The 27,737-nt window shown below is 37.6% G+C and overlaps 1 protein-coding gene across 1 annotated transcript in view; it reads right to left on the bottom strand.

The window, feature by feature from the left end:
• The window catches only part of LOC101861436 (cilia- and flagella-associated protein 46), a 79,176-nt gene that overhangs the window by 6,749 nt on the left and 44,690 nt on the right, over window positions 1-27,737 (bottom strand). The window contains exons 37-65 of the mRNA XM_035969346.1: window positions 26,619-26,867; window positions 26,187-26,356; window positions 25,373-25,522; window positions 24,421-24,570; window positions 23,665-23,813; window positions 22,429-22,527; window positions 21,408-21,567; window positions 19,863-19,958; window positions 19,468-19,521; window positions 18,802-18,909; window positions 18,411-18,509; window positions 18,023-18,129; window positions 17,015-17,105; window positions 15,573-15,716; window positions 14,977-15,057; window positions 14,360-14,577; window positions 13,871-13,949; window positions 12,405-12,491; window positions 11,448-11,702; window positions 10,548-10,637; window positions 9,427-9,516; window positions 8,705-8,887; window positions 7,890-7,987; window positions 6,390-6,481; window positions 5,418-5,477; window positions 4,348-4,538; window positions 2,535-2,650; window positions 2,286-2,315; window positions 81-319 (exon numbers count right to left, since the gene is read on the bottom strand). Of these exons, the coding sequence (XP_035825239.1) occupies window positions 81-319; window positions 2,286-2,315; window positions 2,535-2,650; window positions 4,348-4,538; window positions 5,418-5,477; window positions 6,390-6,481; window positions 7,890-7,987; window positions 8,705-8,887; window positions 9,427-9,516; window positions 10,548-10,637; window positions 11,448-11,702; window positions 12,405-12,491; window positions 13,871-13,949; window positions 14,360-14,577; window positions 14,977-15,057; window positions 15,573-15,716; window positions 17,015-17,105; window positions 18,023-18,129; window positions 18,411-18,509; window positions 18,802-18,909; window positions 19,468-19,521; window positions 19,863-19,958; window positions 21,408-21,567; window positions 22,429-22,527; window positions 23,665-23,813; window positions 24,421-24,570; window positions 25,373-25,522; window positions 26,187-26,356; window positions 26,619-26,867 (3,735 nt within the window). The remainder of the gene's footprint in view (window positions 1-80; window positions 320-2,285; window positions 2,316-2,534; window positions 2,651-4,347; window positions 4,539-5,417; window positions 5,478-6,389; window positions 6,482-7,889; window positions 7,988-8,704; window positions 8,888-9,426; window positions 9,517-10,547; window positions 10,638-11,447; window positions 11,703-12,404; window positions 12,492-13,870; window positions 13,950-14,359; window positions 14,578-14,976; window positions 15,058-15,572; window positions 15,717-17,014; window positions 17,106-18,022; window positions 18,130-18,410; window positions 18,510-18,801; window positions 18,910-19,467; window positions 19,522-19,862; window positions 19,959-21,407; window positions 21,568-22,428; window positions 22,528-23,664; window positions 23,814-24,420; window positions 24,571-25,372; window positions 25,523-26,186; window positions 26,357-26,618; window positions 26,868-27,737) is intronic.

Raw genomic sequence — 27,737 nt, 5'->3', positions numbered from 1 at the left:
AAGACAAACCACTTTTGCATACAACTAAGAAACAAGAAACAGTGCCTGGTGCTTCTGAAAACATTTTAGAACATGCAAACCTTGTTTTTCATCATGCATTCTAGCGTGCAACAACTCCAGTGAAAAGTCTCTGGACACAGAGTTCACTCCCTCTATGATCTCCAGATGTGTGTTGGCCTCCAGGGGGAGATGCATCAGGTCAGAGTCCACGAGCAACACAACACATTCATTTTGTGGCTGGTGCTCTTTGGTCCCCTTGTCTTTCCCTCCCGCCTCCTGGGCAATGTTTGGATTGCTGCCCAACGGAGTACTGCCAGACCTGATGGAGGCAGAATGAGACACAGTACTCCATTAACATTTCTATACTTGCTCTAGTAAAAGTGAACAAATGCATGTCGCTACCTCAGATTTACAAAGTTTTATCTAATATTTCTTACCGTTTTGAGTGAGTAAGACCATGAGGTCAGAAACCAATGCTCTATCTGCTCCATCAAAATGGTAAGAACATTCGGTACTGTTATCAAGATATTCAAAGAATCGCATTAGAAAAATATTGATATGTAAAACTTTAAAATTTTGATGTCAAATTTTTCAAAACTAAGTATTGAGCAGACAGAACTTTGTAATTATAGGGTAGTGATGTGGCAAAGCATTTTGAGTATCATGCACTCAAAAGAACTGGTGAAATATATATCAAATTTAAAAAGACATTTTAACACTTTCCCCAGCTGCTCTGAAAAACATAATTTAAGTGCAAAAATAAAGATCAGACAAAACAAAGACAAGAACAATGGCACAGTTCTGACTTGGTTTTAGAAGAAAAAGTCTCATCCACCAAACACTAGTAGTGGAAAATCTATCTTTGATACAACAAAAGAAAGATTAAAGTTCCAATTCTAGCATAACAACAGACTGCTAGATTCAATTATGACAATGAAAGGGCTTAGAGAATTTTTAGCATTTCTGGTCAGAATTATTTAAAAGGCAGTAAAGCAAATATGAGATTTTTACAGTCTCCACAGACATAATGTATCAGTGGCTTGTACAATGGCTCATTTACATCACAGACTGTCAAATTTTTCTTATTCGAAATGAAAGAAAACCAGACAATGATGAAAAATGCAGGCACCAGGGACATAAACAAGGATTGACATGCCTATTGACGCCATTCAGTCAGGCAGCATAGAAAAGAGGGATGAAAAAGAAGAATTGTGTAATGCAAATCAAATTTCATCAATTATAACCACAAACAAAGAAGAAATTCACGAAGAAATGTATTATTTCAACAGCATTGAGTATTTTTTTTTTCAAAATAAAGATCAAAAGAAATTTGCAAATAACAGTAAAATGTTCTCACAACAATCAACAAAGTAAGTTTTTAAAGCAGAAGAAGATGAAGTCAACCCATTATAACGTGACCCCCTATTGTAAGCATAACTTTGGATTTAAAAGCAATTTTCTTTTCAAGCAGCTTAGTTCTTTTGGTGCTCTCACGTTTGTGATTTTGAAAACACAAACTTTGTTACTTGAAATGACCACATAAAATTTGGAGACTTATGAAAAGCACATTCATCACAGGGAGAAGCCACCAACACATTTTTATTGTTACTCATTCGAACGTCCTGAGTTCTCAAGATGTCCATGAGAAAAAAGAAAGTGGGCATGTCAGTTAAAACAAAACTTGACTAATTCTGCATGAGTTACCTCATCAAGACCACTCAAAAGTTAAAATAAACCAATATTTTCAATCTGTTCAGTCTGTGCATTCAATACAATTCCTATCAATGTTTAATCATAGAGCAAAAATAAAACTATCTTCTAGATAATGCCTTCAGATTCAACTCCTAAATTAGTGTTTGACATGAAGATTATTTTTTAGGTCATATTTTGTCTATTTAGACAGAAAGGAATACTCGTGAATAAACATTTTGCTTAAGCATTAATTGGGGTTTCTGCAGAAAATCTTTATGGCATTTTTAGTGATTCAAAACTACAAAATCAACCTATTCTCAAATACAGCAAAAAATGAAGGATAAATTCACTTTCAAAATACAAATCATCATCACTCTGACCGCTAGCATGACAAAATTGAATCATACACTACAACGAGAATTTATATAATATAAAAAGTTGATATTACAGTTAATCGGATACCCACAAGAAAATATTACAAAGACTTTCTGTTTTGCCTTTCACAAAAACAAAAAAGTCAGGAAGCTGTGATATGAAGCTGGTCACTATATAAAGTTTGACTTCATGAACCAAAACTTTTAAAAAAATAATACCTTAGAATTAGATCTTCCAAGAGTGCATCTCTGAAAAGTAATCCAAAATATGCCCACCAAGTGGGTTCATAGGAAATAGGACGGTTGTGTAGCAAACATAAGCAGTCTCAATTCAGCAGAATATGGGCTTATCGCCTTGGGTAGCCCAATCATATCTCAAAGATGTAAGTCGTAAAAAAAAAGAATTAACTGTAGAAATTTTCGTTTCATCTAGACTCAAAAACAGAGTAAAAATGTTATCTAGCATACCTGAGAGAATGGCAGATCGGTTCTAGGACTGGCCTTAGGTAGTCATTCATCGCCCCTACAATGTTCTCAAATTCCTCTTCCAATTCAGCCTCTTGCAGAGCAGTTTCACTGCTTGCCTAAAAAAAAATATACAAAGAGTTAGAAATTAATATTTTTAAAGCATTTGCAGGGCTGGAATTCTGTTTCAAATTTGCCACGTGGTGCACTGATATAGTATACAGCAATACAGCCTAATAAAGACTACACTTTGAAGAAAAGACTGATATCTCAGTAGAGGTGTCAAATAGAAGTAGGTGCAGACAACACCAGAAGGTTGAGGAACTCACTTACCAACAGAAAGAAAAGTTGGGGAACTCACAAATAAATTGTAGCCAATCACATTCCAGGATTACTCCTCTTACTCTAATACCCTCAAAAAGGGATTGGACGAGATAAAACAAAGTGAAGAATAGAAAGAAAAGTCCTGTGTTCCACGGTAAGTGTCTGTCATAGTCTAACTATGAACAGTGTTCAAGAGAGGGCGGGGAGGGTGAAACTCAGTTTGAAAACAATAACAGAAAAACTTCTTTGATTACCACTTGCTATCAAAATTTAAAAACAAAACAATACTAAAAACAAAAAACAAAAAAAATGCAAACAATAGAAGAAATAACTTTCCCACTTTTTCATTGTTTTCGAGTTTTAGGGAATAAAACCTCTACATGTGTTAAATAAAAATTTCCGATTCCATCAAAGATATATAGATCTATTATCAAACTCTAAACAAAATGCAAACAGCCAGCTGTGGAGTAATAGGTTATGAACTTGACCAATGTATAAAATTAGAATGGGATTCAAACCCTTCTCCTCTTCCCGATAAAATGTTCTCTTCACCCAAAGTCCTGTCATGGAACTAGTTGCTTCATGTAATAAGAAAGGAAACTTTATTAAAAACAAGCAATCATACAAAACAACAAAACATGAAAGGAACCAACTAATGGAAAAATTCAGACCAGTAATCATACCAGTTGAACAAGCTCATTGATAATTTCTCTTGCAATCATTTCAGCCACGGTCAATGATGATTCATCACAAGAACTCTGGGAATTCTGGGCCAGATGTGACGTGTGAGATGAAGCATTGACAAGAAGAAATATGCTAAATATTAAAAGTGTTTGCAGTTATCAATGTTCTTTCTGGGAAGTGGTAAATGCAAAATAAATCAGATTACATCAGACTATGGAGTAGCAACTTTCCTGCAGTCTTTCTGCTGCTGCAGTTGTAGATCTTACAGGTGCTATTTCTATTCTTGTTCGTTACTGGTGCTGGTGGGGTAGCTTACTGATAATCTCGATACTCTTTTCTGATGAAATTAACATTATCTTTCTGCTGTTGTTGTTACGGGGCATTTTAATGCCATAATCCAAAAGAAACTCAAATAGAAGTTGAAAGTGTTCACGGCGAGAACGTTTTAAGCAAGTTAAAGGTCTACTTTTGGTGCAGTTTATCCAAACAGGGGCATACTGCATGATGAGCAAATTAGAGATAGTCATGTGTCCAGAAAAACAAAAAAATGCTAGATGCATTGAAAATCTCCATCGTGATGACAGGAGGTTCAACTAGCGTACAGTGTAAGCTATTTCTCAATCATGAGCAAATTTTTCATTTTATAGCGATTTTCTTTTTATTTCTGTGACATCCTCGTATTTCTCAGCTATTTTTCTGAGAAGAAAATACATTTATCACAAGAACACGACAATTCATAGTACCTCTGTCACCTGTTTTGAACTGTCAGTAGCTTCCTCATTAAAACTGCTCCACCTTCTCTGCTCACCTTTACAATGACCTTCTGGTCATCATCCAGACCCTCCAGCATCCGTTGCCTCTGGGCGGCCTGTGTGCGCTGGTACTCTCTTTTAAGCAGCATGGCCTGCACCTGGGTCTTATGCTCCTGGAGCTCCGTCAAGATTTCCTTCAGCCGAGAGAAATCTGTCTGGCTGCCAAACACCCGTGCTCTGCTCACATCTGCATTACGGGAAAAAATGAGTTTGTTTGTTTGTTTGTCTGAGCAAAGAGAAGCCCATGCACACAATAACAGCCATATAATTGTATTTTTAAAAAGACAGAGAGACAGGAACAATCATTATCAAGTGCCAGATCTGCAACAGACATCAGTGATCATGGTTTGCCATTCATTTCTTTGCTCAGATGCGCTTAAAAAAGCAATATTATCCTCATTATTCCCTATCAACAAAAGAGGGAATTTACAGAAGTAGGACTCAACTGCAGCAATGCTCTACAACCACTATTGAAAGTGAAAAGCAAAAGAAAACTCATGTCTGAATAGCTGGATTTTAGAACTATCGCAACTCGAGTAAAATCTCAATTTTTTTTAGGAAGAGGGGTTATAATTACAAATTAAAACATCATATGACATTTCGCTTTTCCACAAAGACAACAAATGCTCTGTAAACAAAATTTAAGTGACTTCAAAGGCAAACCCTTGACCTCTCAGAAGCGTATGCTAAAGAGGCATAAAGAGTGAAAACTTAAAGTTAAGCTTAAAGAAAGGAGGAGAAGTTCTGTAACAGTAAAAATGAATAGTCTAAAAAGTATTTCCATGATTCGTTTCAGTCATACTAAAAAGCAAAATTATACCTGCCAATGGTTAAATTGTATTATCTTTATGAATTAGGAATGGACGTAATCTTGAGTACAAACAGTACTGAAGAATCATCTTGCACTATACAACGCTCATAAAAGAACTTTCCTACAATACAGATAACAGTAAATCACAGCTGACAACTAAAACTAGAACAAAACAGAAAGAAAAAAAATACAAGTAAAAAGGAAATAAACAGAGTGTCAAATCGCAAGAGGAATTGCTCATTCAAAGACCAATACCTGACTCGTCCTCTGATTCAAGAACTGATGACTTTATTTTATTTGGGGAAATTTTGCCCTCTGAAATCCATACCAAAGAAAGACTTGAACATCAGAACAATAGCCTTTTACACATAAAAAACACACCAAAGTATATGTACCAAACCACAAACAAAGTGTTATCTTAAATTCAGTTGTCCTTCTTGGAAAGGCAACACAAATGTTTCAAATTTCAATTAACTTTCAATTTCTTTCAACCCAGTTTACAATAAATTATTAATAACTGGTACTTCCACCTTTCATTTTGAAGATCTGGTCTCATAATAATGAACAGTGAGTTCATCAAGATCATATCCCACCATAATATTTCGAGTTCAGGAAGGAAAAAAGAAAAGTAAAATAGCAAAGTGGTAACAGTCGACTCTACCGCAGTTCCAACATTTCATAGTTGAATATGTCAACATCACTCTTATATTGCTGAATTTGTAAAATTATGACTTTCACATGACACAATTCATCAGAAAGCCCGATTCCTTTACGATCCATTTGGCTCCCATTCTCTCTCTTATTCTGAAACAACGGCCACATTTTACAAGACAATACAACTGAAAGAAAAGTACACCGCATATCATGGCTTAAGAAGGACAAAGACTTGTTTTTTTGTCAAGTTTATAGCAACAATTACAAAGGCCACAATTTTATCTTCTCAGCCTGGGCAGCTTGGCATTGTACAGAGGAGTATGGTCCAACACCCTCCTTTTAGATACCCAGCCTCAAATTTTTTTCTCCAACAGATCAAAGCCAAGAAGGTGAAGAGCCTGGCAAATTCCCCAAACAACTCAAGTTCAAGAAAAGCAGACTGAGAATCGAACCCATGATCATCCCCATCGTAGCCCAGTAAGAACCCACCAGAGCTAACAAAGCGTCCTTGAGCAGATCACTCTCATAGAACATTAAACCACATGCATGAAGTATTAAATGTCTTCTACTCACTGGCCTTGTCCTGTCCTTTTGCTTTCCCAGCAGCTGCACCAGTGGGGCCTGCTCCTTTGGGTTTGTCCAGGACAGCTCCATACAGATATGTCCTGGGGGTAGAAATCAGTGTTATGTACTTTTTTAGAAGTGGAAAACTACAATTGTCTCAGTGGTTAGGTACAAAATGGTAAATTTTCAAAGTACTGAACAGCAGTGCAGTTGTTTCCCTTTCCAAGAGGTGCACTTTATCGTAACCCATCTGACCTCTCTGACCGTTGCAGGAGGGCGATAAATCACAGTGCATCACAACAACTCTCTTGAATGAACCCAAAAATTGGCTGCTTTGCATGAAAGGTGTACAGTTACAAAAATTAACCAAATTTACATCATATCGCCCCCTTTATCCATCCCATAAACTTAAGAGTGCTAAACACCTAGCAAAAGCTCAGTATCTCTGCTATAACCTGCTATTTGAAACTGGCTTCTCTTTTCTTAAGTGCTTTTGGGATACTTTTGTAATATCACTACTGTGTGGCTGTGCATTACTGATTTTTTAAAAATTAATTGCAATAACACATTTCATGTTACTCTTCATATTCCCTTTTACAAATTAATTTACTCTATTCGCATGCAAGATTGCACAAAAAATCTTTACCTTTTTATTTATTTTACTTTTTTATATATATATATATATATATATATGCGATAACAAACCAATGCTGGACAAAAAAAAATTTCCTTTTTTTAATCAGACTGTCTTTAATTACTTCTCCACAATAAACGTTAGACTGTCGTGAAATACACTTTCCTTTCCTTGTGATACTTTCGTTGTTGTTTCATTGAATTTCTGACTCCAAAGAGACTGATGTCATTTTAATTGTGCATAACATAATAATGTGGGTGAGAATCTGTTGACCTGGTCTAACACCCACAGGTAATGCGACTAAGGCTTGAACTTATCTCGGAAGTCAAGTCAGTTAGCAACTTGACGTTCTGAGGAGGAGCTAGAATTACAAAATGCTATCTGACATCTTTGGCTGTTTTTGAGTTACAATATAAGACTATGAGGTCGAAGACCAAATGATCTATTTGCTCTATCAAAATCCTAAGATTATTCGGAGTAGCTATCAAGATATTCAAAGAATTGCGTTAGAAAAAGCTTGACATGTGAAACTAAATTTTTTTACTTCAACTCTCTCAAAACTAGGTACTGGGCAGATAGAACTTTGCAATTCTTGGGTGGTAAAGTAGTAAATGGTAACTTATCCCAATGTAGAAGCAGCAAATAGTAACACATCATAGGGCACAAGTAAAAACTACTAAATGATCTGGGAAAGAAGTACAAAGCAGTCATTATAATAGAGAAAAATAAAAAATGGAACATTTTTCTGTAGAGAAAAGTAAAAAAAAATGTATATTATTGTCACAGTGGTTAAGAAGAAAATTATATTTTCAAATAGAAAGTATATTCACAGATAAAAAATGTTGAAAAACTAAAGTAAATGAGAAATTACTTACTTGTCCGGCGAATGCTGCAAAACAATGAAATTGTAGTTGCTTGGGAACTCTTTGAGCAGGTCCAAATGATTGGGTGATATTCCAAGTCGCTTCCAAGCCTGAAACATTGAAAAATAGAAAAACTGGGTCAGACTTTATGCCACCTTCACAGTATCCAGTACAGAGCATTCAAATGCAAGACTCAATGTCATCCAATAGAAAATGCTTAATCATATTGAAAGACAAAAATAACTGATTAAGTATTATAAGTATGCCAACGTCAATTTGCATAAAAACACAAAAAAAACAGAAAGGTTTGTCAAATATTATTGACAGTGATAGTGCATATGTGTGCATGAATATTTAGAAATAGGTGATTCAACGTGAGGAAAATAGACCTGCCAATAGGAAACCTCCAATAAGTCAGACACCAACAGACAGAGGAGAGCCACAAATTTCGGAAGACACCGCGAGAAAAGGTCAAAATATGAACAGAGACAAGAACGAAGGAAAAAAACTGAAACAAAATGATTGACAAAAAGCAAGTGCCATCAACTAATCAAATGAAATGGAAAACAGGTCACAATGACTTAGATTGAAACAACGAAAGTCAGCACTGAAATAGTAGCTATAAAAAAACAGCAACCCAATAACTTAGAATTATGGAATATTCTTCCAAACCTCCCATCCCCCCTAGATTTATAGTTGTAAGGATGTTACAGAAATTTGTCCAGACAAATAAAAAAAAACACTTTGAGTATTGAGTCATTTCATTTGTTACAACAAGAAACAACAGAGTATTTTGCCTTCCTTTGATTGATAAATTTGTCAGAGACCTGCCAGTCAGTGTGGAGAGCGGTGATGGTGTCCTTGAACACACCGCTGCCACTGAGGTTGGTGGTAACATCACTGTGCAGCATGTGAGCTCTCTGGTGGAGGAGGGCAGCAAGCTTGGAAGTCATGGGGTCAGGCTGGGACTTCACCAGCACTCCCTTCATCATCAGTGCAGCCTCGCAGCTCTGGAAAACACAAACAGTTCCTTAAACATTGTCACACAATGAATAGACTTGTTTGTGAGGTCATCTACAATGATGAACAAAGTTTTCTGCCAGCAGCTCTAGAACACACAAACAGTTATCTCAAACTGTACTATGTCATGTTGGTGTTCGCGAGGCTATCTAAAAGGACAACTAGAATTTCTTAAAACAGTAGTAAAAAGAAGCCTTCACATTATTACTCTCGCAATCCACAAATGCAGATATTGGCAAAAAATCAGCACTAGGGTCAACTTGTAGATTTTCTACTGAAGCCATATTCTCTAAGTATAACATGCCTTTTATTATTCCATATTTTTAAATTGTAAAAACTTCACCTATAATCATGGTGTATCTATTTCCATAGGGCTCGAATTCGAGAAGTTACTCATTTTGTAAGCACGCTTCACATATTTGCATTTCCATTGACCAACAATCAGCGCCTGACAAAAACACTACTACAAATAAATAATTCAGAAAATAAAATATGCAGCACTGCCAAAAAATGTGTAAGGTTCACAAACCTGGTGCAGTGACAGCATCATGGAGGAAGCAGCTGGGTCATACTGGCCTGTGAGAACAAACATCTCAAGGGATGCTTTAGCAGCCAAATCCTGAAAAACCACAAATTTTACAGTAAAACAATAACTGTCTCCTAAGACAACAGAGATGACAGATAGGATTGTAATTTCTTGTATTTGCTAAGAAAGTAATGTGTTTATTTCAGAAAGGCTGATAACTTATTTGTTGAAGCATTATTGTTGAAAGTATGTGAAAGCATTATTGAAAATAAGCACACGAGCCCATTTCCACAGCCTTTCCTTAATGAAACCCCTCTTGTAAAAAGGTAGAAGACTTGAAAAAAAAAATTCATAGAGGACTAACGCTCTCCTAGCCCTGACAAAGGGGTGAAAGTTTATGAGAAACTTTCCCCCAGTGACACCGTTACCTATGCGCCCAATGGACCTTTGTTAGGTGCTGTCTGCTTTCCTCGACTACACTGCCAAATACAGCTCATACACGCAATATGTTTGAAGTGCTGTGTGTGCATATTTGAGTTTGTGCCACTGAGATTTAACCGTTACTAATCACATCAAACCATTTTTGAGGCAACATTTTCATCAGAAGAAAATTAATACCAGAAATTTGGAGGTTAAACGGCTTCTTCCCCATCATCCAGAGGAATTTAAGTCAGAACAAAGAGAGGGAAGACAAAGGTAACTCTTCTTGAATGGTTCTCAAAATGCAGTGGCTCGCAGTGAGTATAGAAAAATCATCACTGTTTTGTTCTTATTGCTTGTTATTTGTTAGTACAGAAGTAGAAACAACCTAAGCCCCACCCAAATTTTGGTCAACACACCACCATTGAGTAGTTTGAACAGTGACTTTGATCAAAACACTCAAAACTGGTTAAATATGGAGCAAGAATGTATTGTTCTGATTCGTAGTAAGTGGTAAAAGAATGAAAAAAGGGACCCTTAAATGTTGTAACTGTTTGAAAGACAGCAGGGGGAAAAAAAAAGAAGAAAAAAGCAATACATGACATAAATGCAATTTCTTATTGGAAGCATTTCTCAAAAGAAGTTTTTCAGCCTGATACTTCAAACTAAAAAAATATATTAGCAAGTGATGGGTAACTACTTACAATATACTGTTGCTGAAGACAGCAATTGAGAGCCTGGGCAAGGCATTCACTGGCACACATGTAGAAATACTTTGACATCTCCAACTGGTCCTGAGAATACAGTATAAAAAGATTAATCAGAGCCTAAAAAGATTTTGATGAATATGTTTCAGTAGTATGGAATGTTGTGCTCCCAAAATCAGTCAAACTTCACGAGCCCTGTGTCTGATCGCAAAAGGAAAGGTTCCAGATGTTGAGATGTGTACACTCTGAAGATTTTTTTAAAACTTGAATCCTGCACAGCTCCTAGTAGTTTCAAAGCACTTCTGTGAGAGAGTGGGATTTTCCTACTCAATACTGAGTGATGATGCCATATGGTGCAAAAACAATGTCTTCTTTTTCTCCACGTTCTAAACTTTAGACAAAGTAACTGGACGTAAAAGATTAAATATTTTAAGATCAACATTGGTGATGTAATCTAACTCCAACACTACAATCAGAAACCCCAATGTCTTTACCTGCATTTTAGAGAGTGGGCAAGACAAGCGAGTGTGTGCTTGTGTAAGTGGGAATATATGGCGGGAGAGAGGGGGAATGTTTATATGTGTGTATGTAGTGTGTGTTTGTGTGTGTATGTGTGTGTGAGTGTGAGTGTGTGTGAGTGGGTGTGTACATATATAAAAAATAGCATATGTTTGCTTTTATTGTATGAATGCTTGACTTGAGCATGTTCACGTGCAAATGTGTAAATGAGTAGGTGAACTCGGGTGAGTAAGAGAGCATCAGTGTGCATGAATGTAAGTCTATATCTAAGAAGAAATAACTTTACTAAAATGAAACTTAAAGTTTACTCAACTGCAAGTTAATAATCAAAAGCTACAATCAAATCTTCACATGATCCATTTAAAAAACGTGGCTTACCTTCTTTTTAGTCATCTGCTGTGCGTATTTTGCCTGCTGCCTCAAGACCTTTTCGTCAACTTCCTCCACCTTTTCTTCTTCACGTGCCTCCTCTTCCTCTGCAGCATTTTCCTCTTCTTTCTTGTCAGTTTCATCTGCATTAGCAGCATCCTCTTCTGGGTTCTCCTCCTTGTTGGCAGCCTCCAGTGCGGCTGCTTCAGCTGCTGCTGCTTCCGCCTCTGCCTCTTCAGCTGCCAGCTGCATCCTCAGTACCTCCTGGAAAGATGCATGAAAGAATAAAAGAATGATACGAAATTAAATCTCTCTCTCTCTCTCTCTCTCTCTCTCTCTCTCTCTCTCTCTCTCTCTCTCTCTCTCTCTCTCATATCAATCTGACCAAAAAACATTTATGAGCTGTAATTAAATGTAGTCACCAGGAATTGAAGCTTTTCTTAATTAATGAGCATACACATCACAGACAGACTTTCTTTTCCATCGCCCCGCTGTTGCAAGATAATGCACTCCCCAAATTTGTTCCACTGCAACCAGATTTATTCAAATGCAAATTGGTGGAGTATCTATTACATAAAACAACTTATTTCCATGAAAGCAAGAATATACAGAACAGAAATTAATTCATGCCAAGTGTAGTGAGATAACTGAACACACAGTGCTACAAATGAAATATTGAAAGGGTGAGAGAGAGAGAGAGAGAGAGAGAGAGAGAGAGAGAGAGAGAGAGAGAGAGAGAGGGGGGGGGAAGAGACACAGAGAGACACAGAGAGAGACAGAGCTAGAAACAAAGAAAGTGGGAATGTTTATGGAATGGAAATGTTTCAGCACATGATATGTGTATTTATGTTCTTTGATGTTATGTATAAATGTGAATGAAATTATCTTTGTAACACCACCTTCACAATAAACGACTAAAATAAATTTTGACATTAATAACTCTTCCTCAGATAAAGAATTACATACCACATCATGCACCATCCACTGCACAGTCGGGTCAGGTCCATGGAAATCTGCAACAACTCGAAGCAATCTGCCTATGCCCACCAGACTCTGCACACAAGAAAAACATTGTTTTTTTGTTTTGGTTTTTGTAAAGTGTTTTACGGCGCTCGCAACTGCATAAGGTCATATGAGCGCGCGGGACACATCTAATATTTTCATTTGGTAGGAAATTTTGAAATTTGCCCGGGTGGCGGCCGAAGCCTACTCTAATCGATTTTAGACCACCAAGGGATCTTTAACGTGCGCAACTTGCACACGGGCCCTCCGAGATTTTTCGCCCTTGTCTGAGAAGGCTAGGGGTAGATCTTTCCTACCAGAAGATCAGGGGTGTGGCAGAAAGACAGCAGTAAAGAGGAGCCAAGGAGTAGCAGTAGAAAGGCTGCAGAAAGAGTCAGGAGCCCAGAGGAGGGGGCAAAGGAGGTGAGGGGGTGGGGGCAGAAAGTGGAAATGAAAGCAGACAACAGAACATTGCTAGAGAGCAGGAAAGGAGGTGAAAGGAGACAATTTTAGAAAAGAAAATTTTTCGGTCGCTGCCAGGATTCGAACCTGGGACCTTTGAATGAGAGGCCAACACCTTAACCTCTAGGCCACGAGAGCCCCAAACATTGTTTACAAATAGCAACAAATAACACAAAAACATTAATTAAGTTCATCAAATCCAGGTCATCTCTTCCGGTTCTGATTCTCGTCCCAAAACATCCTTGTCTATTGCGAGCTTAGAAGAAAGATGCTAACACCCTAGATAAATCTCACTCTGGTCTTTCTCTTTACATCAGCACTTTCACTCTGCCCTCTGGGGCTGTTTTCTCTTCTTTTTTTTAAAAAGTGAATGTAGTTTTTGATTCAGTACTTTTTATTAGAGATTTTACGGTGCTCGCAACTGCATAAGGTCATATGAGCGCCAGAAGATTAGAGGTGTTACAAGAGAGTAACAAACATAAAAAAGAAGGAGGGGGAAATAAGGACGATAGATGTTTGATAGGAAAGAAGGAGCAAACCACACCAGAGCACCCGCCAACCACCCACATTCAGTACTTTACACATCAAAATTTTTTTTTAAGGATCAAGTACTGTGCAACACACAGTATTGTTTACAGAATTAAGAAAATGTTTCCACAGAGTTACTTACTTACTTACTTACTACCCATTACGCCATCTGGCATTTAGGGCTGCAACAAAGGATCTCCAGCTCTGTCTGTTTTGGGCCATTTTGGTCAGCGTTCCCCACAAATGATTCTAGGACTTCATTTCAGACTCTACTGTGCATCTCCAGGTTACTTTGGGTCTGCCCCTTTTGCGGCATTCTTCGGGTGTCCAGTGGAGGGCAGTCTTCACAATAGAGTCTGGTTCTCTTCTCAGAACATTCAACAGAGTTAACAAGAAACAAAATAAGAAGAAAGGAGCCAGCTGTAACACTTCACACTTACCTTCGCCTTGAGACGTGGAATATTCGCTCCCAAACTGTGTGCACTGAGCAAATGAGAGACAGCTTCATCTCCAGCGATCCTGTGGAGCAAGATCCAAATTGAAAGTTTGCATGGTCTTAGAAAAAAAAGTAGACAATCAACTGCAACAATCTTAAGTAAACAGTTGAGGCTGCAAGAGGGCTTCACTTTATCCACACTTTGGATCCTTGAGACAATTTTTTGTTATCTTAAGCAAAACCATCTCACAGGTTCATGTCACTAACCTCACTCATAATATTCAATCAGCAATTATCTTATCATGTATATTGATTAACATTTAAAAAACCTTGTTCACTTTTAGTACCTTTTTACTCATATTCATTTCCTGACTGCCGAGACAGTTGTGTCTGTATAAGATGAGGCTTTGAATATAATAGTTCAAAGGGATCATGATGTACAAACTAAATCTCTGACACTATATTGCAATTCAAGGTCTAAAATGTTTCTAACCTTCCAATTTCAATCCATTGTTTTTCAGTTCCTTCATAGACAGGTGTCTCTCGAATGAAATCTTCCACAAGGCGGACAATAGATTGTTTTCTCTCCTCTTGCAGTTGAACTTGGCGTAGTTCTTTATCTCTTGCCACCAAGATATCAGTCAGAAGGTCTGCCATCTCAATTTTCACACTGGCCAGTTCTCTTTGTACTGGTGTGCTCAGCGGTTTCATCTGCAATATTAGAGGCAAAGGCATATTTCCCAGCATATGAAAGTGGCAAAATAAACGAGTAAATAAAATCTTCCTTCTCACAAGTCTGCTGTAAGTGTTGCCCCAATAATAATACATGTGGTATTACACCAACAATAACTCCAGAACACATCTGCAAATTATACTAATAGTAACTTTTAATTCTGCATCAAAGAAGCCTGTCAGTGTGCTGTAATACCATAGAACTTACATATAAATAACATACATACATGCAAAAGTTTTATAAATATACATGAGAGAGAGAGAGAGAGAGAGAGAGAGAGAGAGAGAGAGAGAGAGAGAGAGACAGAGAGAGAGAGAGAGAGACATACAGATGCATAATCTGTGAATCTACTACTGCGTTCACAAATCAATGTTTACCTGCCACAATGGGAACAGAGTGTGGACATCAGTGTAAACTCTCTCTGCAAGATTGACAGCTTGCTTTATGACACTCTGACACTGGGAGACAAAGAAGAAAATGTTGATTAATGTTGTGCATGCAGTAAAAATCGTAAAGCTTAAAACATAACTCCTGTACAACCAATATACTTCTGATCACAAGCACAAGAATTTTGTTTTCCAAAGAACAGAAAACTATTTCCCTTCTTTCAGCTTAAGTTCTTGAAAGGAAATTAGTAGTCAGTGAACGTCACTGCTTACCGTATTCAAATACCATAGTATTTGTATCCATGATTTCATTTTGTTTGGTTTAAACTCTCTAAGAATGTCAGTTTTTATGTCATCTTGTTCAATTTTTCAATCAATTAATAGACATTAACATCTGCTTAGGTGCATATGGGTCCAGAGAATTGTATTTGTTTATTTCTGGATGAATATATGAAAGACTCTCTGCAGCAATGTCAGTAACAACATATTTTGCCAATCAAACTAAAGACGTAAAGCTCATCTCTGTCTCCAATAAGGGACTCTACCAAGCCTACTAAACTGCTAAAATCGCTTAACCGAGTGCATACCCGAATAAAATAAACTCTTCGGAGATCCTTATCAGGCGATTCATGAGCCAGAAGTTTAAGCAGCCTTGCATGTTCCATCACCACTGGCACAGCCTCTCGCCAACATCGCAGGGACACCATCTGCTCCGCTATGGATTCATACCGCTGTAAGGAGAGAAAAGATAGGGTATAAAAACAAATAAGACAAAAGAATATTAAGCTGTGTGTGTCATTTCAAACAAAGCCACAGTGGTCAGAGACAGATGAACAGATAAAGAAGGAGAGAGAGACAGGTGGGAGGACAGTCAGACAGACTGAGAGAGAGAAGAGAGTGAGGGAGAGAGAGAGAGAGAGAGAGAGAGAGAGAGAGAGAGAGAGAGAGAGAGAGAGAGAGAGAGAGAAAGAGAGAGAGAGAGAGAGAGGGGGAGGGGGGAGGAGGGGGGGGACAGACAGATAGAGAGACAGACAGACAGACAGGCAGACAGACAGACAGACAGACAAAGACAGAGAAAACAAAAAGAAAAAGAAAAAGAAATACACAAAAGACATAATATGCTAATATGAGTATATTATTTAAATGTCCCTGTACAGTACAGCAGCCGAATGAAGCATAACCATCCAGAAAAATTGAATTTTTAACCCCTAAAACTGAATATTTAACAGTTTTCCTGGTCAGCTGACATGTCCTACAGAACAATGAATACCCCTTGTTGACAAGCTATTTACAGAACCTTCAACTATTTTGAAACAATAAAATCAAAGAAATGAACAAGGGAATGGAAATGTATGCCCAGAAAAAGTCTTACTCTTTTTCTATAATCAAAATAAAAGAATTATCTATTTTGAAGGACGGGATGGGGGTGGGGGGGGGGGGTGGGCGGGGAGCTAGTTTCATTTGCAAGCAGACACACAGAAATCTGAGCGTACATTTTACATGATAAAAACTCCACCTTTTTATATTCATAGGAGAGTCAAATGTTCAAATATGTTTTTCCAAAGAGACAACACAAAACTCAATATACACCAGGAAACAAGGTGGAAAATCACTCAAAACCACTCTAAAATCAGAACATCTTTGTTGATTCTGATGAACAAATGGCATTCTTCCAATCCCATCACCCATTTGTCGGTATTTTGTAATATTTCAATTTTCACCATCGGGTTGACATTTTCATGGAATTGCCCTCAACCAACTTCAATACCAAAGTCATTTCTTAACCAGTCTACACATATTTAGAAAGAAATGGATAATTGTATTGAACCCTGTACCTGAAAAGTCTCTCTCTTTCTCCCTGTATACCTGCTTGTCTACCTGCCTGTCTACCTGCCTGCCTGCCTGCCTGCCTGTCTGCCTGCCTGCCTGTCTGTTTGTCTGTCTGACAGTCTGAATTTATGAAAATCTGAATATCTCAATGCCTGTTTGTCTGTCTCTATAATGTTCAAAATATAAACAGTTCACTTACATCACAACCTTCAAGCACAGCCTTAAGCAGTTGAGGATTGTTCAAGTCCTTGCGGCTGTGCAGAATACTCTCCATATGAATGTGCAAGAGGCTGAAACAAATCAAATAGTTCACTCTTAGACGCTTCAGCACACGAAGAGTTAAAATTCTATACGATATGCCAACAAAGCAGGAAATTACATACCATCACAGCCAGTCAGTGATGAACTTTATTTTGATACTTTTGCATTTAAACATCACGCCAATCAAAGCCCAGGCTGGTACAGAAATAGAAAACAAGGAACATAGCAACACGCATGAAAATATCTCTCCAAAATACTAAAGTGTACATCTGAACTGCTCTGTAAAGGAATTAATAATTGGCATCTTTTATTTGACAAACTTTCTCCAACATATTCATTAACCCTATCCGTACGTTGTGTTGTACTGTCATATCCATACGACGTTGGGAACTCTGCCACCACTTTCCAAAGAGGGAATTTACTCGTTAATTCGATCTGTACGCTTTGTATAGCAGTCTATCAAAATGACTTTTTAGAAATACTGAAAGTTTCAAAGAGATCTTCATATTAGAAGGATTCTAAAATGTGAAGAATACAACCCCGGAGGTACAAAATGACCCCAGGGCATACGGATAGGGTTAATGTTTAATTCCATACACAAGATGTTTCAGGCAAAACTTTCAACATTCTTTAGGCCTACTGCTCTAAGAGAAATAGATTCAGGCTCAATGCAGTATTTGTTTTTCATTCATTCTTTTTTTTTAAAGAAGGTTGGCTGGGGGGGGGGGGGAATTTTTTTCTAAAGAGGTGAATTACCTTCGAGGAGCGCTATCATTTTGTAAACATAATAATGATAACCATTCATTACGACAAAGATAACCAAGGGCAATGCAGCAGCTGTATCAAAAATAATAATGAACATAAAGATATGTTGTCTCCATAGTTACAGTAAACTATAAAGGCTCTAAGAAACAGAGGTGAAAAGATAAAACTTAGTAAGACTTACAGAGCTTCCAGTTTTGAGCAGTAGTATCGGGACATATTCTTCCTATTTGGATTTTCATCTCCAACTTTGCTGAACTCATTGATGGCATGCACAAGAATTTTCTTGGCCTGGAACACATACAAAAATATCATCAACAGTTATCTTCCAATTCTACAGGTATATATTTGTCTGTTGAACTATTTGCACCTCTGTGTTTCAAGGACATAATAATTTCAAACTTTTGCGAACTGGTCATGATCATGATTCTGATTTTCCGACACTTCTCCTAGCGTCACATGACCAATAGTTGGCATACTGAACGTAACTTGTTACTCAATTTTTTTTTTCACATGCAAAAACAGCATTGGAATTATTATCTTCCAAAAGTAAAAACGTTCTCAATCCTTACCTTACGCACTGTGTTGATGTCATAAACTTCTTTGACCGTGGCCTCTGCCAGAAGCACAATACTGTCATACCAAAACCTCTCCTCTCCTTCTTTCACAGCCTGAAATAACAATATAAAAATAAAAACTCCAATACGTGACGATAACTTGCATTAATAGTTGTTAGGTTTTTTATTTTTACTACATGGCTTCAAGGCCAAAAATAATTATAAATCTCAAATAAAAAGCAAAGAAATACATCGCATCATTCTATAATGCAGTTAGGGCTTCTGTACTATTTCTGGAGTTGTTAATTTTTAAGAACTCACTCAACAGTCATATATATGAAAAAAAAGTACTATGATATACCATTGTTTCCAAAAATATTGAAAGATTTATAAGAAAAAGACATACCTGAGCAGTCTCACACAAATTGATGGTTTGACCATACTGGGCTTCAAAGAAAGCAAGAGATGCCAGGAGGTGTCTGATCCTGGCCTTCAAATTTATGTCAGCAAAAGCCTGGGAACAAAAAGTATTCCAATTTTATAATTTGTATAAGAACATTAAACTCAAAATCAAGATTAGGAATTCATTACTCTTTGTATTTCAGTACATACTATACAATATATAAATAAAAGTGGCAAAGTATCCTGAAAAAGAGTGAATATATAATATATATTTATGAGGAAATAGTATGTAAATTTTCCCCATTTGAGTTCTGTTTATAGCAAAGTTCTTCATAATCCAAGTACTGGCCATTTATGGAGCCTTAAATCTTGGTAAACAAAAGAATCAGTTCATAACCATTACGTGAACAAAGTCTAAGAGGTAAAAAAATATTGATCATCAAGTCTTGAGGTTATTTACATTAGTAAATGGCTGAAAAATTTTTTTAATGTGAAGAACATAAGCACACAGGTGCATTTTGCTAATCAGAATTAAGCTATTAAACAACAAAACAAGTGGGATGTGCCACAAGAATATTAATCATTATTTTTAAAATATACAATGAGCAAGTAATAAGTCTTTCTTACTCTCACATAAGCTCACTCAAAAAGAGTACTTGTATCAGCTTACCTCCGCTGCAATGTTGGCCTCATTCAGGTACTCCCTTGCCCTTTGATAGTGTCCCTTTAAAGCAAAAAAAGCATGAAAGAATTAAGGTTTTCCGGAGAATTTCCAGCAAGGTTAGAAAGGCTATTTCCAGTAAGACACATACCTATCGATAGAATTGTTTGCATTTTTAAAATATGCAATTTTTTTTTTTCAATAAGAATAATCATATAGATAGCGGGGTCAAGGGAAATTGTGGAATTAGTTCAGTCTCAGCAAAGTATGTGGTGATATAATTATATCTTCAATTGTCGTAATCAACATAATGATATTATTAAACTTCAACTTTTACTTACATACAGATAATAATATAATTTCAAAGGAATCAGAGGGAACCAAAACAAAGCTTTTATGTTTACCTGTCTGATTAGGACTTCGGCTGTATCTGTCCAGACATCTCTTAGGGACACACTGCCCAGCACTTTCCCAAGGTGAATTTTCACATCACCTTCATTCTAAAACAAAACATTAGAGTTTAGATAAGCACTTTCACAAATAGGAACAATGCAGAGAGATCATATGAGAAGAGAGTGGGGGAAAAGACCAATGTACCAGAGGTGTACTTTAACCGCCAACTCACAATAAAAGAGTGAATAAACATTCACAAACATGATAGAAAACAATGAATTGAAGAATTACAGACAAGGGCACAAACTGTCTCCACATTTCAGGAAAAGCAACAGAGTGATCATAGGTAAAGAGTAAGGCTTCATAGGTAAAGAGTAAGGCTTCATAGGTAAAGAGTAAGGCTTCATAGGTAAAGAGTAAGGCTTCATAGGTAAAGAGTAAGGCTTCATAGGTAAAGAGTAAGGCTTCATAGGTAAAGAGTAAGGCTTCATAGGTAAAGAGTAAGGCTTGGGCTTTTTCAGAGAGTGGCCACTTCAACCAATAATTATACATTTTACTAAATGACATTAAAAGAACTTGAGACCCTTCAGCTAGTCAGGGGAGACGTTTGCTTAAACTACAGCATTGTTCATGATTTGCAAATGCCAGAACAGAGCAAACCAAACTATAAGTAAATTTACCTCTTAACTGAGTTTACTTTTAATTATACTTATAAATAGTGACCAATGACTTTGCGGGTTATTTTGAATTTGCAGCCAATCCCTTGGCCCAGCTATCAGTCAATAAAATAATAATAATAATAATTGCATTTATATAGCGCATATCCATGCTCAAGAGCATGCTCTATGCGCTTTACAACTATTATTACCCCAGCAGACCCTCTGACAACACTCAGAAACATACTCGGCTTCCGCGGAAGCATACAGTGCAAACTGCGGATTTCACGCGCTCAAACACTATCAAACTGACAAGATCGTTCACTGTCTATAGCCGGGTACCCATTTCCACCTGGGTGAAGTGAGGAAAATTTGTGCAAAGTGCCTTTCCCAAGGACACAACTTCAGGCCCCTGACGGGATTCGAACCCACGACCTAACGGTTGCGAGTCTGAGAGCTTTACCTCTAAGCCACCGACGCCAGTGACACGGTCCAGCCGAATGACTACATGCTATGTGTTATCACTTGGTCCGCTGTGCTAATGTACTAATTGTTGACTTCATCGCGTTTTGCACTTTATAAGTATTTGTTTGATTGCTTATTATTTTTTGGATGACTCATTCTATCAGCTTAGAGAAAAGACATAGTTTTATGTCTTTTTATCACCTGTTGAGCTCTAAATGTTCATTTTTCAGTAGCACATATAAATCTCAGCTCATACCCCGCCAAAACCCCTATGTTTAAAATCGATCAACCACGGTGGCAGGGCATTTGGGGCTGGTTACTTCCAGTAAAACAGTGTGCGCTTCAAGGGTTAACTCAGAAGTAGAAGAAAGCATCCAGTGTCATAATACCAGCACTCTTTTTTCAACAGAAGACTAGAGTCAAACACAGTCCTACCTTGGCTACTTCAGAGGGAAGGGGCGCTGACTTGCCAGTGGGTGCCTTTGGCCTGCTCGGAGAGCCAGATGTCATCCGAGCCAGTGTTTCTTTCACTCTCAGCTCCTCTTGGGCAACCTGTGTCTGCTTCTCTTTCCACTGAGCAATCTCATCCCGAGAGCTGTACAGAGCACATGGAAAATAGATCAAGATTTATACCCATAATGTGTATCAAAATATGAATAAACTGATAAACAACGTAACAATATAAATTCATTGCATATGCTGAACTGAATTTATTTTATGTAGGTGTTTTTAAAACCCCATTGACGCAATTTAGATAATTTAGGAGGTAGGCTTCTTAGCCCACCCCGGATGAGAGGGATACAACATCCAAGCAGAAAGGGTGAGATACTCTATAAAAATTGTCTCTCCACACTGGAATCAAACTCAGGTCTCCTGTGTGCAATAGCAAAGTGCCTAACCCCTACACAATAGACACCAGTCTGGACTGAGTTAGAAAATGGAAGAAAGAAAAATCTACAGCAAATAACTTCAACTGAGAAGTAGTTCTGAGCAGAACCGTTCATATAAAGCATAAAGCTCATCCTCAACAATGAGACGACTTTCCCAAGACATGTGCAAAAGAAAAATAGTAACATTCCCTCATGAAAGATATGATCCAAGGCGAAAATATAAAGAAAATAAAGAAGGAGAATACCTCATCAACTTTATCCAAAAGAATTCAAAGCACTTTGCAGCAAGAATGTTTACAGCTGAGCAAAAAAGATTGAGGAATTGATTCTGTAAACAGAAATTAATGAAGGCTTCATCGTCATCACATACCCAGCTGTTGAGGTTGAGTATATATCCCTTCTGATCAAGAAAGACTTCAGCTTACCAATACCAATGTCTACATAGCTAATACAACATAAAAAAATGGATAAGAATAATTATATAACACATTGATATTAAAATTCTCAAATAAATAACTTGACAAACTCGAAAAAGATACTCTGATAATTTAAAATGTATAACTCACTAGGCTTGGTCTTCCTCGGTTATGTGAATTGGCTCCAAAATCTTCATGTGATGTGCACAGGCAGACTTGATATCCAATTCCTGGCAGATTTCCAGAGACCTAGAACAAAGAACAAAAAAGACAGTGTCTCTTTTTTCTCTTATTCAGAATTAATTGTTTACTTTTGTTTTGGTAAGAGTTTTATGGCACTTGCAATACAATAGGTAGTAAAAGTGCTGAAGATTAGAAGTGTTACAAGAGAGCAACAAACACAAAAAAGAAGGAGGGGAGATAAGGATGATAGGACGTTAGATACGAAAGAAGGAGCAAACCACACTAGAGCATGCGCCAACCACCCACGCAGAATTAATATTATGGTATTAAATAAAACAACTGTCTGCACATGCAGAATGGAATGATGCCTTGTCTTCACAATAAGTAGAAAGTTCAGAACACTCACATTAATACTAAAATATGAGAATATGTACGGCAATCTTTACAGCTGATGTTTTAGCAATATTGTGAAATAATTACAGTGCTTCTACGCAGTAGCAATTAAAAACAAAACATGCTGGCAGTGAAGAGCGATGGACCTTTGGACCTGACTCATGCTGGGTCAAAGGGTAGCTTATCAGAGAATGAAACGATGGCTGCGTGCTTCATAAGGGAAAATACTGATGTTCAATGTGGTATGGGTTTGATGCTCCTACTGTCAGGTCATTTAATTTTAGAAAGCGGAACCTCCAAATCCATTGTACATCTCTTAAAGGACAAAGCCCAGTAGGTGCATAAAGTGAAAACCCTCTGAACTACCCATGTTCAAGAATGCAGTACTTGAGATTTGAACCAGGGCCAACCACACCACAGTTCAGCAAGACAGAGATATCAGGGCACCAGGACAATACTGGTTTCTGCCAAAATGGGCCAAAATGGAAACATGGAAGGCCCTTAACTCTTCATCACCAAGGGGGGTCAACACCATGCCAGGGCTCTCCTTTGGTACAAAATTTACAAGTGGCTTATACATCATAAAATAGTCATTAAATCAATTCAAATGAATTTATTTTCATAGTTCTTCGACTACTGAAAAAAATCCATGTAAAAGAGACCTGTTTTTGGCAATTGCCGTATACTAATCTGACATCAACGTGGTCGTAAAGGAATGTGCCCTCACTAGCACAGCGGTTCCGACTGCGAGCCACTGGGAGCGGCTTGCCGGAAAAGAGGAGTTAAAATACCTCATATGAAAAGACTCACCTCAAATGTACTAGCTTGAACAGAGCACTGTTCTTGAGCACAGTGCGAGACAAGAGATCCTGAAAGGCTAGTACAGGCAGAGCCAAGTGATTGTACCCAACATCTCTCAGCTGGCTGATCAGGCTGTTTGTGTAATGTAGGGTTAACATCTGGGGAAACAGTAGGGGAAGAGAGAACACAGGGATCAATTGAGCACTATTCCAATTGGTTCTTCTACGCAATTTTGATAGTTGTATATATGCAGTCGAACTGCTCTTTAGCTTTAGTAAGAGTTTTAGGGTACTTGCAACACGATAAGGTCAAATAAGTACCAAAGAATAGATGAGTTACAAGAGAGTAATAAGCACAAAAAAGGAGAGATAAGGATGATAGATGTCTGATAGAAAAAAAGGAGCACTGCTCTAACAGCCACCTGACCAAGACAGTCACCTGTACAAAACAACAACTTCCCACCTCCCCCTGGCACATTTTCTACATGCATATCACTGTCTAAGACGCCCACATGTAATAGACGACCACTTTTCTTCTCACCAATGGATGGCCATCTTTGACAATTTTGACGGTATGTACGAGTGTAAACACAGGAAAAGAAAGCAGGTTTACTGCAGAGTCACGCTGTTATCAATACTACTTTTCGGATTCTTAACTCAAAGCTTTGAATTTGCTCTTCTTTCTTTCATTGCTCTATCTCCTGTGATACTGTGATTTTTTCTGCCACAGAGTCATTCTAAAAGAGAGTTAAAAACAACAACTTACAGGTTTGGGGACATTTTCTTGTGAAACGGCAACAGATTTCAAGGTATCCATCTTGAAAGCTTCAATGCCTTCATCTGGCCAGTCATAAGTTGCCCAGGTCTCAAGGTCCGATGGAATAGCATCAACTGGACACTTGCGTTTGGGTTTAGGCTGGGGGTAAAAGATACACTGTGACTTTTTGCCACTGTTTTGTAAGAATCAAACAAACTTCAAGATGCGACTGAGCTATTTCAAAAGTGGAGCACTTGGCCCCTTGGTAAGCAGAAAAAGGAAAAAAGGCATATGCGACTTTACCAAGCACCAAGTTAATAATAACAAGAATAATAGTTGTAATAATAATAAAAATGATAACAATAATAATAATTGATGATAAAAATAATAATAAATGTCAATAATTTTGGAAATTGCCGCGTTTATTTGGGTTTTTTTAGGTATTACAAAGTGAGTTTCAATTACAAAGCTACTCATAAATACCAAACAAAACAGACTGCCAAAGAGAACTTGTATTAAATGTAAAAACTCAATTCTACAGACTACAAACATTCCAATTGTAAATTCAATATGCTATCATTAAATCAAGGATGATAAAACATTAGGACAAGTAAATCATCTCATACATCATTACTCTAATAATTTTTTAGCAAGCTCAATATATTATCACGTTGACAGCGAAAATGATAGCCCTACAGCGTTCCAATTAAACCATATAATATGTGTGTTTTAACATGAATGAGGGTTACAAGAGCAACATTTTTATTTTTTGTTAAAAAAAAATTCAGCATAACAACTTTGTGTTCACTATATGTCATTTCATGGAGAGCATGTCCTTCCCAGTAGAGGAGTTAAAAATTAACCTCCTCTTTGAAAATCAAGGCTGACCTTTTGAGAAGGGCTCATATGAGCAACCTACGAGTGTGGCCCCGTGAAAGATTTGAAACCGTCATTGTCTTACCTTTTCTTCCTTCTTTTTGTCCTTATCATCTGCCTTCTTGTCTTTCCCACCTGGAGCACCTTTTCCAGATTTGGGAGGCTCTTCCTTCACCAGGGTTCCGCCATTTTTGACAACTTCCTTGATGCCGTTAGCACAAGTGTGAATGAGAACCTAAAAACAAGTCACAAACAATTTGAACAAACGCCACATTTTTTTTTACAAAGGTGAGGGTGTCTGTCAAAAATATTTCAATATAACATTTCCATACATGGTATTTTAATTCCACACACTTGATAACTAGTTTCCCTCGACAAGACAGTTGTCAGAATGTATTGTGTCTGCAAGTACATATAAAAATGAAAAAATAAGATATCTCCTGATGGAAAGGTCCTCTCAACACAACGCGCGCCCCCCCCCCCCTTCCCTCAGTAGCAATTCAAAAGCAACCCCACCCCCTCCCCATTCCTCCATTACTAAGGTTAACATAGCGAAATAATCACCCAACACAATTAATCGCAACTAATCGCTGTTGGTGTTGATGTGGTGTACTTGTCATACACAACCCACATTGTTACCTATTAAATCCTAATGCTCATTTAAGCTTGAAAAATTGTGAGGTTTATTTCAAATGAGCACTGTATGAGTCTCATGAACAAAAAAAGAATTCATGTCAGTGAGACCCATCGCAGTCTTGACCAGAAATCCTCGAGCTGAACTTCCAACTCTGATTTCCAAAAGACTTGAATCCGTCTCAGGACGGAAGATCGACCTTCACCTTGGAAACTTAAAAGAGAAAAAGCATTTTGCGACATAATCAAGCACTGTGGAGTATCACCTGCCAGAACTGCATGAGGTAGGCGTGAGCCATGAGTAGGATGTCCTTGTGCTGCTCTGACTCCCGACCAAATATCTCTGCCAAGAGGACATGGGCTCTGATCAGGGCGTCCAACTGTCGTACATCTGTCAGGTCCTTGACCGTGAGACTGGGGTTGGCAGGGAGTACACCTAAAAAACAAAATCACAAAATAGATCCTTGATACAAATCAGTAAATCAGTGGTTTGTTAGAAATACAGTGAAGTCAGGAAAAGAGCAACACAAAACAAAGTCCTTTGTAGCAATTCCAATAAGGCAACATGAGGTATACCCTAGGTAAATTAACCATACAAAGAAAAACAGGTCCATAATTATATGACAAGAAGTTGGCAGCAGCATTATATTAGATCCCAAACTATAGCCAAATATGGAACATATTTAGAAAACACAAACCTATATCAGCTTCCTTGACAACCGGCACATAATCCATAGCATTGATCTCACTGTCCTGGTCACTGACTTCACTTTTACCATCAGCAGCATGAGCGGCTGGCGCCAACTTGCCAGCCTGTCGGCCTGCCTTACGATCCACACTGCTCCCTTTGCTACGAGCAGAATCTTTTCGAGTGGCAGCCTTTTTGCCAACTTTATCTGGGGTCTTGCTTCGAACAGATGCTCCATCCTTGTCTCCACCTTTTTTACCTGTTGGAGCAGAGTAAAGAGTCTTAGATGTGCAACCATCAGTGTGATAAATTACACGCGTTTGTACCCCTAAAATTAAAATTCCTTATTTTCTTCAGCTACTCTGTACCAAATATAAACATGGTGCCAACAAAACAGCATGAAATAGAATCAGTTTTGCTGGTTCCAAGACCCAAGCATTTCATTGTACAGAACCATAGGCACAAATAAGAAGGAAAATGTGCTAAAATAAATTTGGAACTAAGAACAAATTAACATAAAGAAATGAACATTTGCTCAATAACATATTTGCTAAAGTCGATATAAAAGCAAGATATTTAGACAGGAATAAGAGGACATAGAACCTTTACAATGAAGAAAGAAAAGGAACAGTGACGTTACTATTCTGACTATCCATATAACTTACTTTTTTACATGCCACAAAGAAAATTAAACACAGAATTGTTTTCCTTTCAAAAGGAGTCATGCTCTGCATGAAAACCAAGTACCCTTCGAAACACGTAAAGTAACTCAAAACTTTGCAAAGGACATTAAAGTCTGTAAGGCAAAATTAGTCCTAAATCGATTAGCAATCAAATATAATTAAACAAAACTCCAGAATCATGTCCTTTTTGAGCTTGTAAAAAAATAATAAACCACAGTGTTAGTCTTTCATTAAATGCCAAAAAACAAGAGTTGTGCAATCAGTCAAACAAGCTCCAGTTACTGTGGTTTCTTCCCAAGAAGACTTTCTTCAGGGGTCAAATATAATGGTAGATTTCCTGTAATTGGGACCTCGTCCATATTGCATCTAAAGCAGTGCGCCATCATTTAAACAATATTTCATTTGTGTGCCTCTTTTCATTTTGCAGGGTCTCTCCCCCCCCCCCC

The sequence above is a fragment of the Aplysia californica genome, unplaced genomic scaffold, assembly GCF_000002075.1.
Source record: "Aplysia californica isolate F4 #8 unplaced genomic scaffold, AplCal3.0 scaffold00138, whole genome shotgun sequence".
Lineage (NCBI taxonomy): Eukaryota > Metazoa > Mollusca > Gastropoda > Aplysiida > Aplysiidae > Aplysia > Aplysia californica.
Note: the sequence above shows the minus strand (reverse complement) of the source record. Positions and strands in the feature narration are given on the sequence as shown.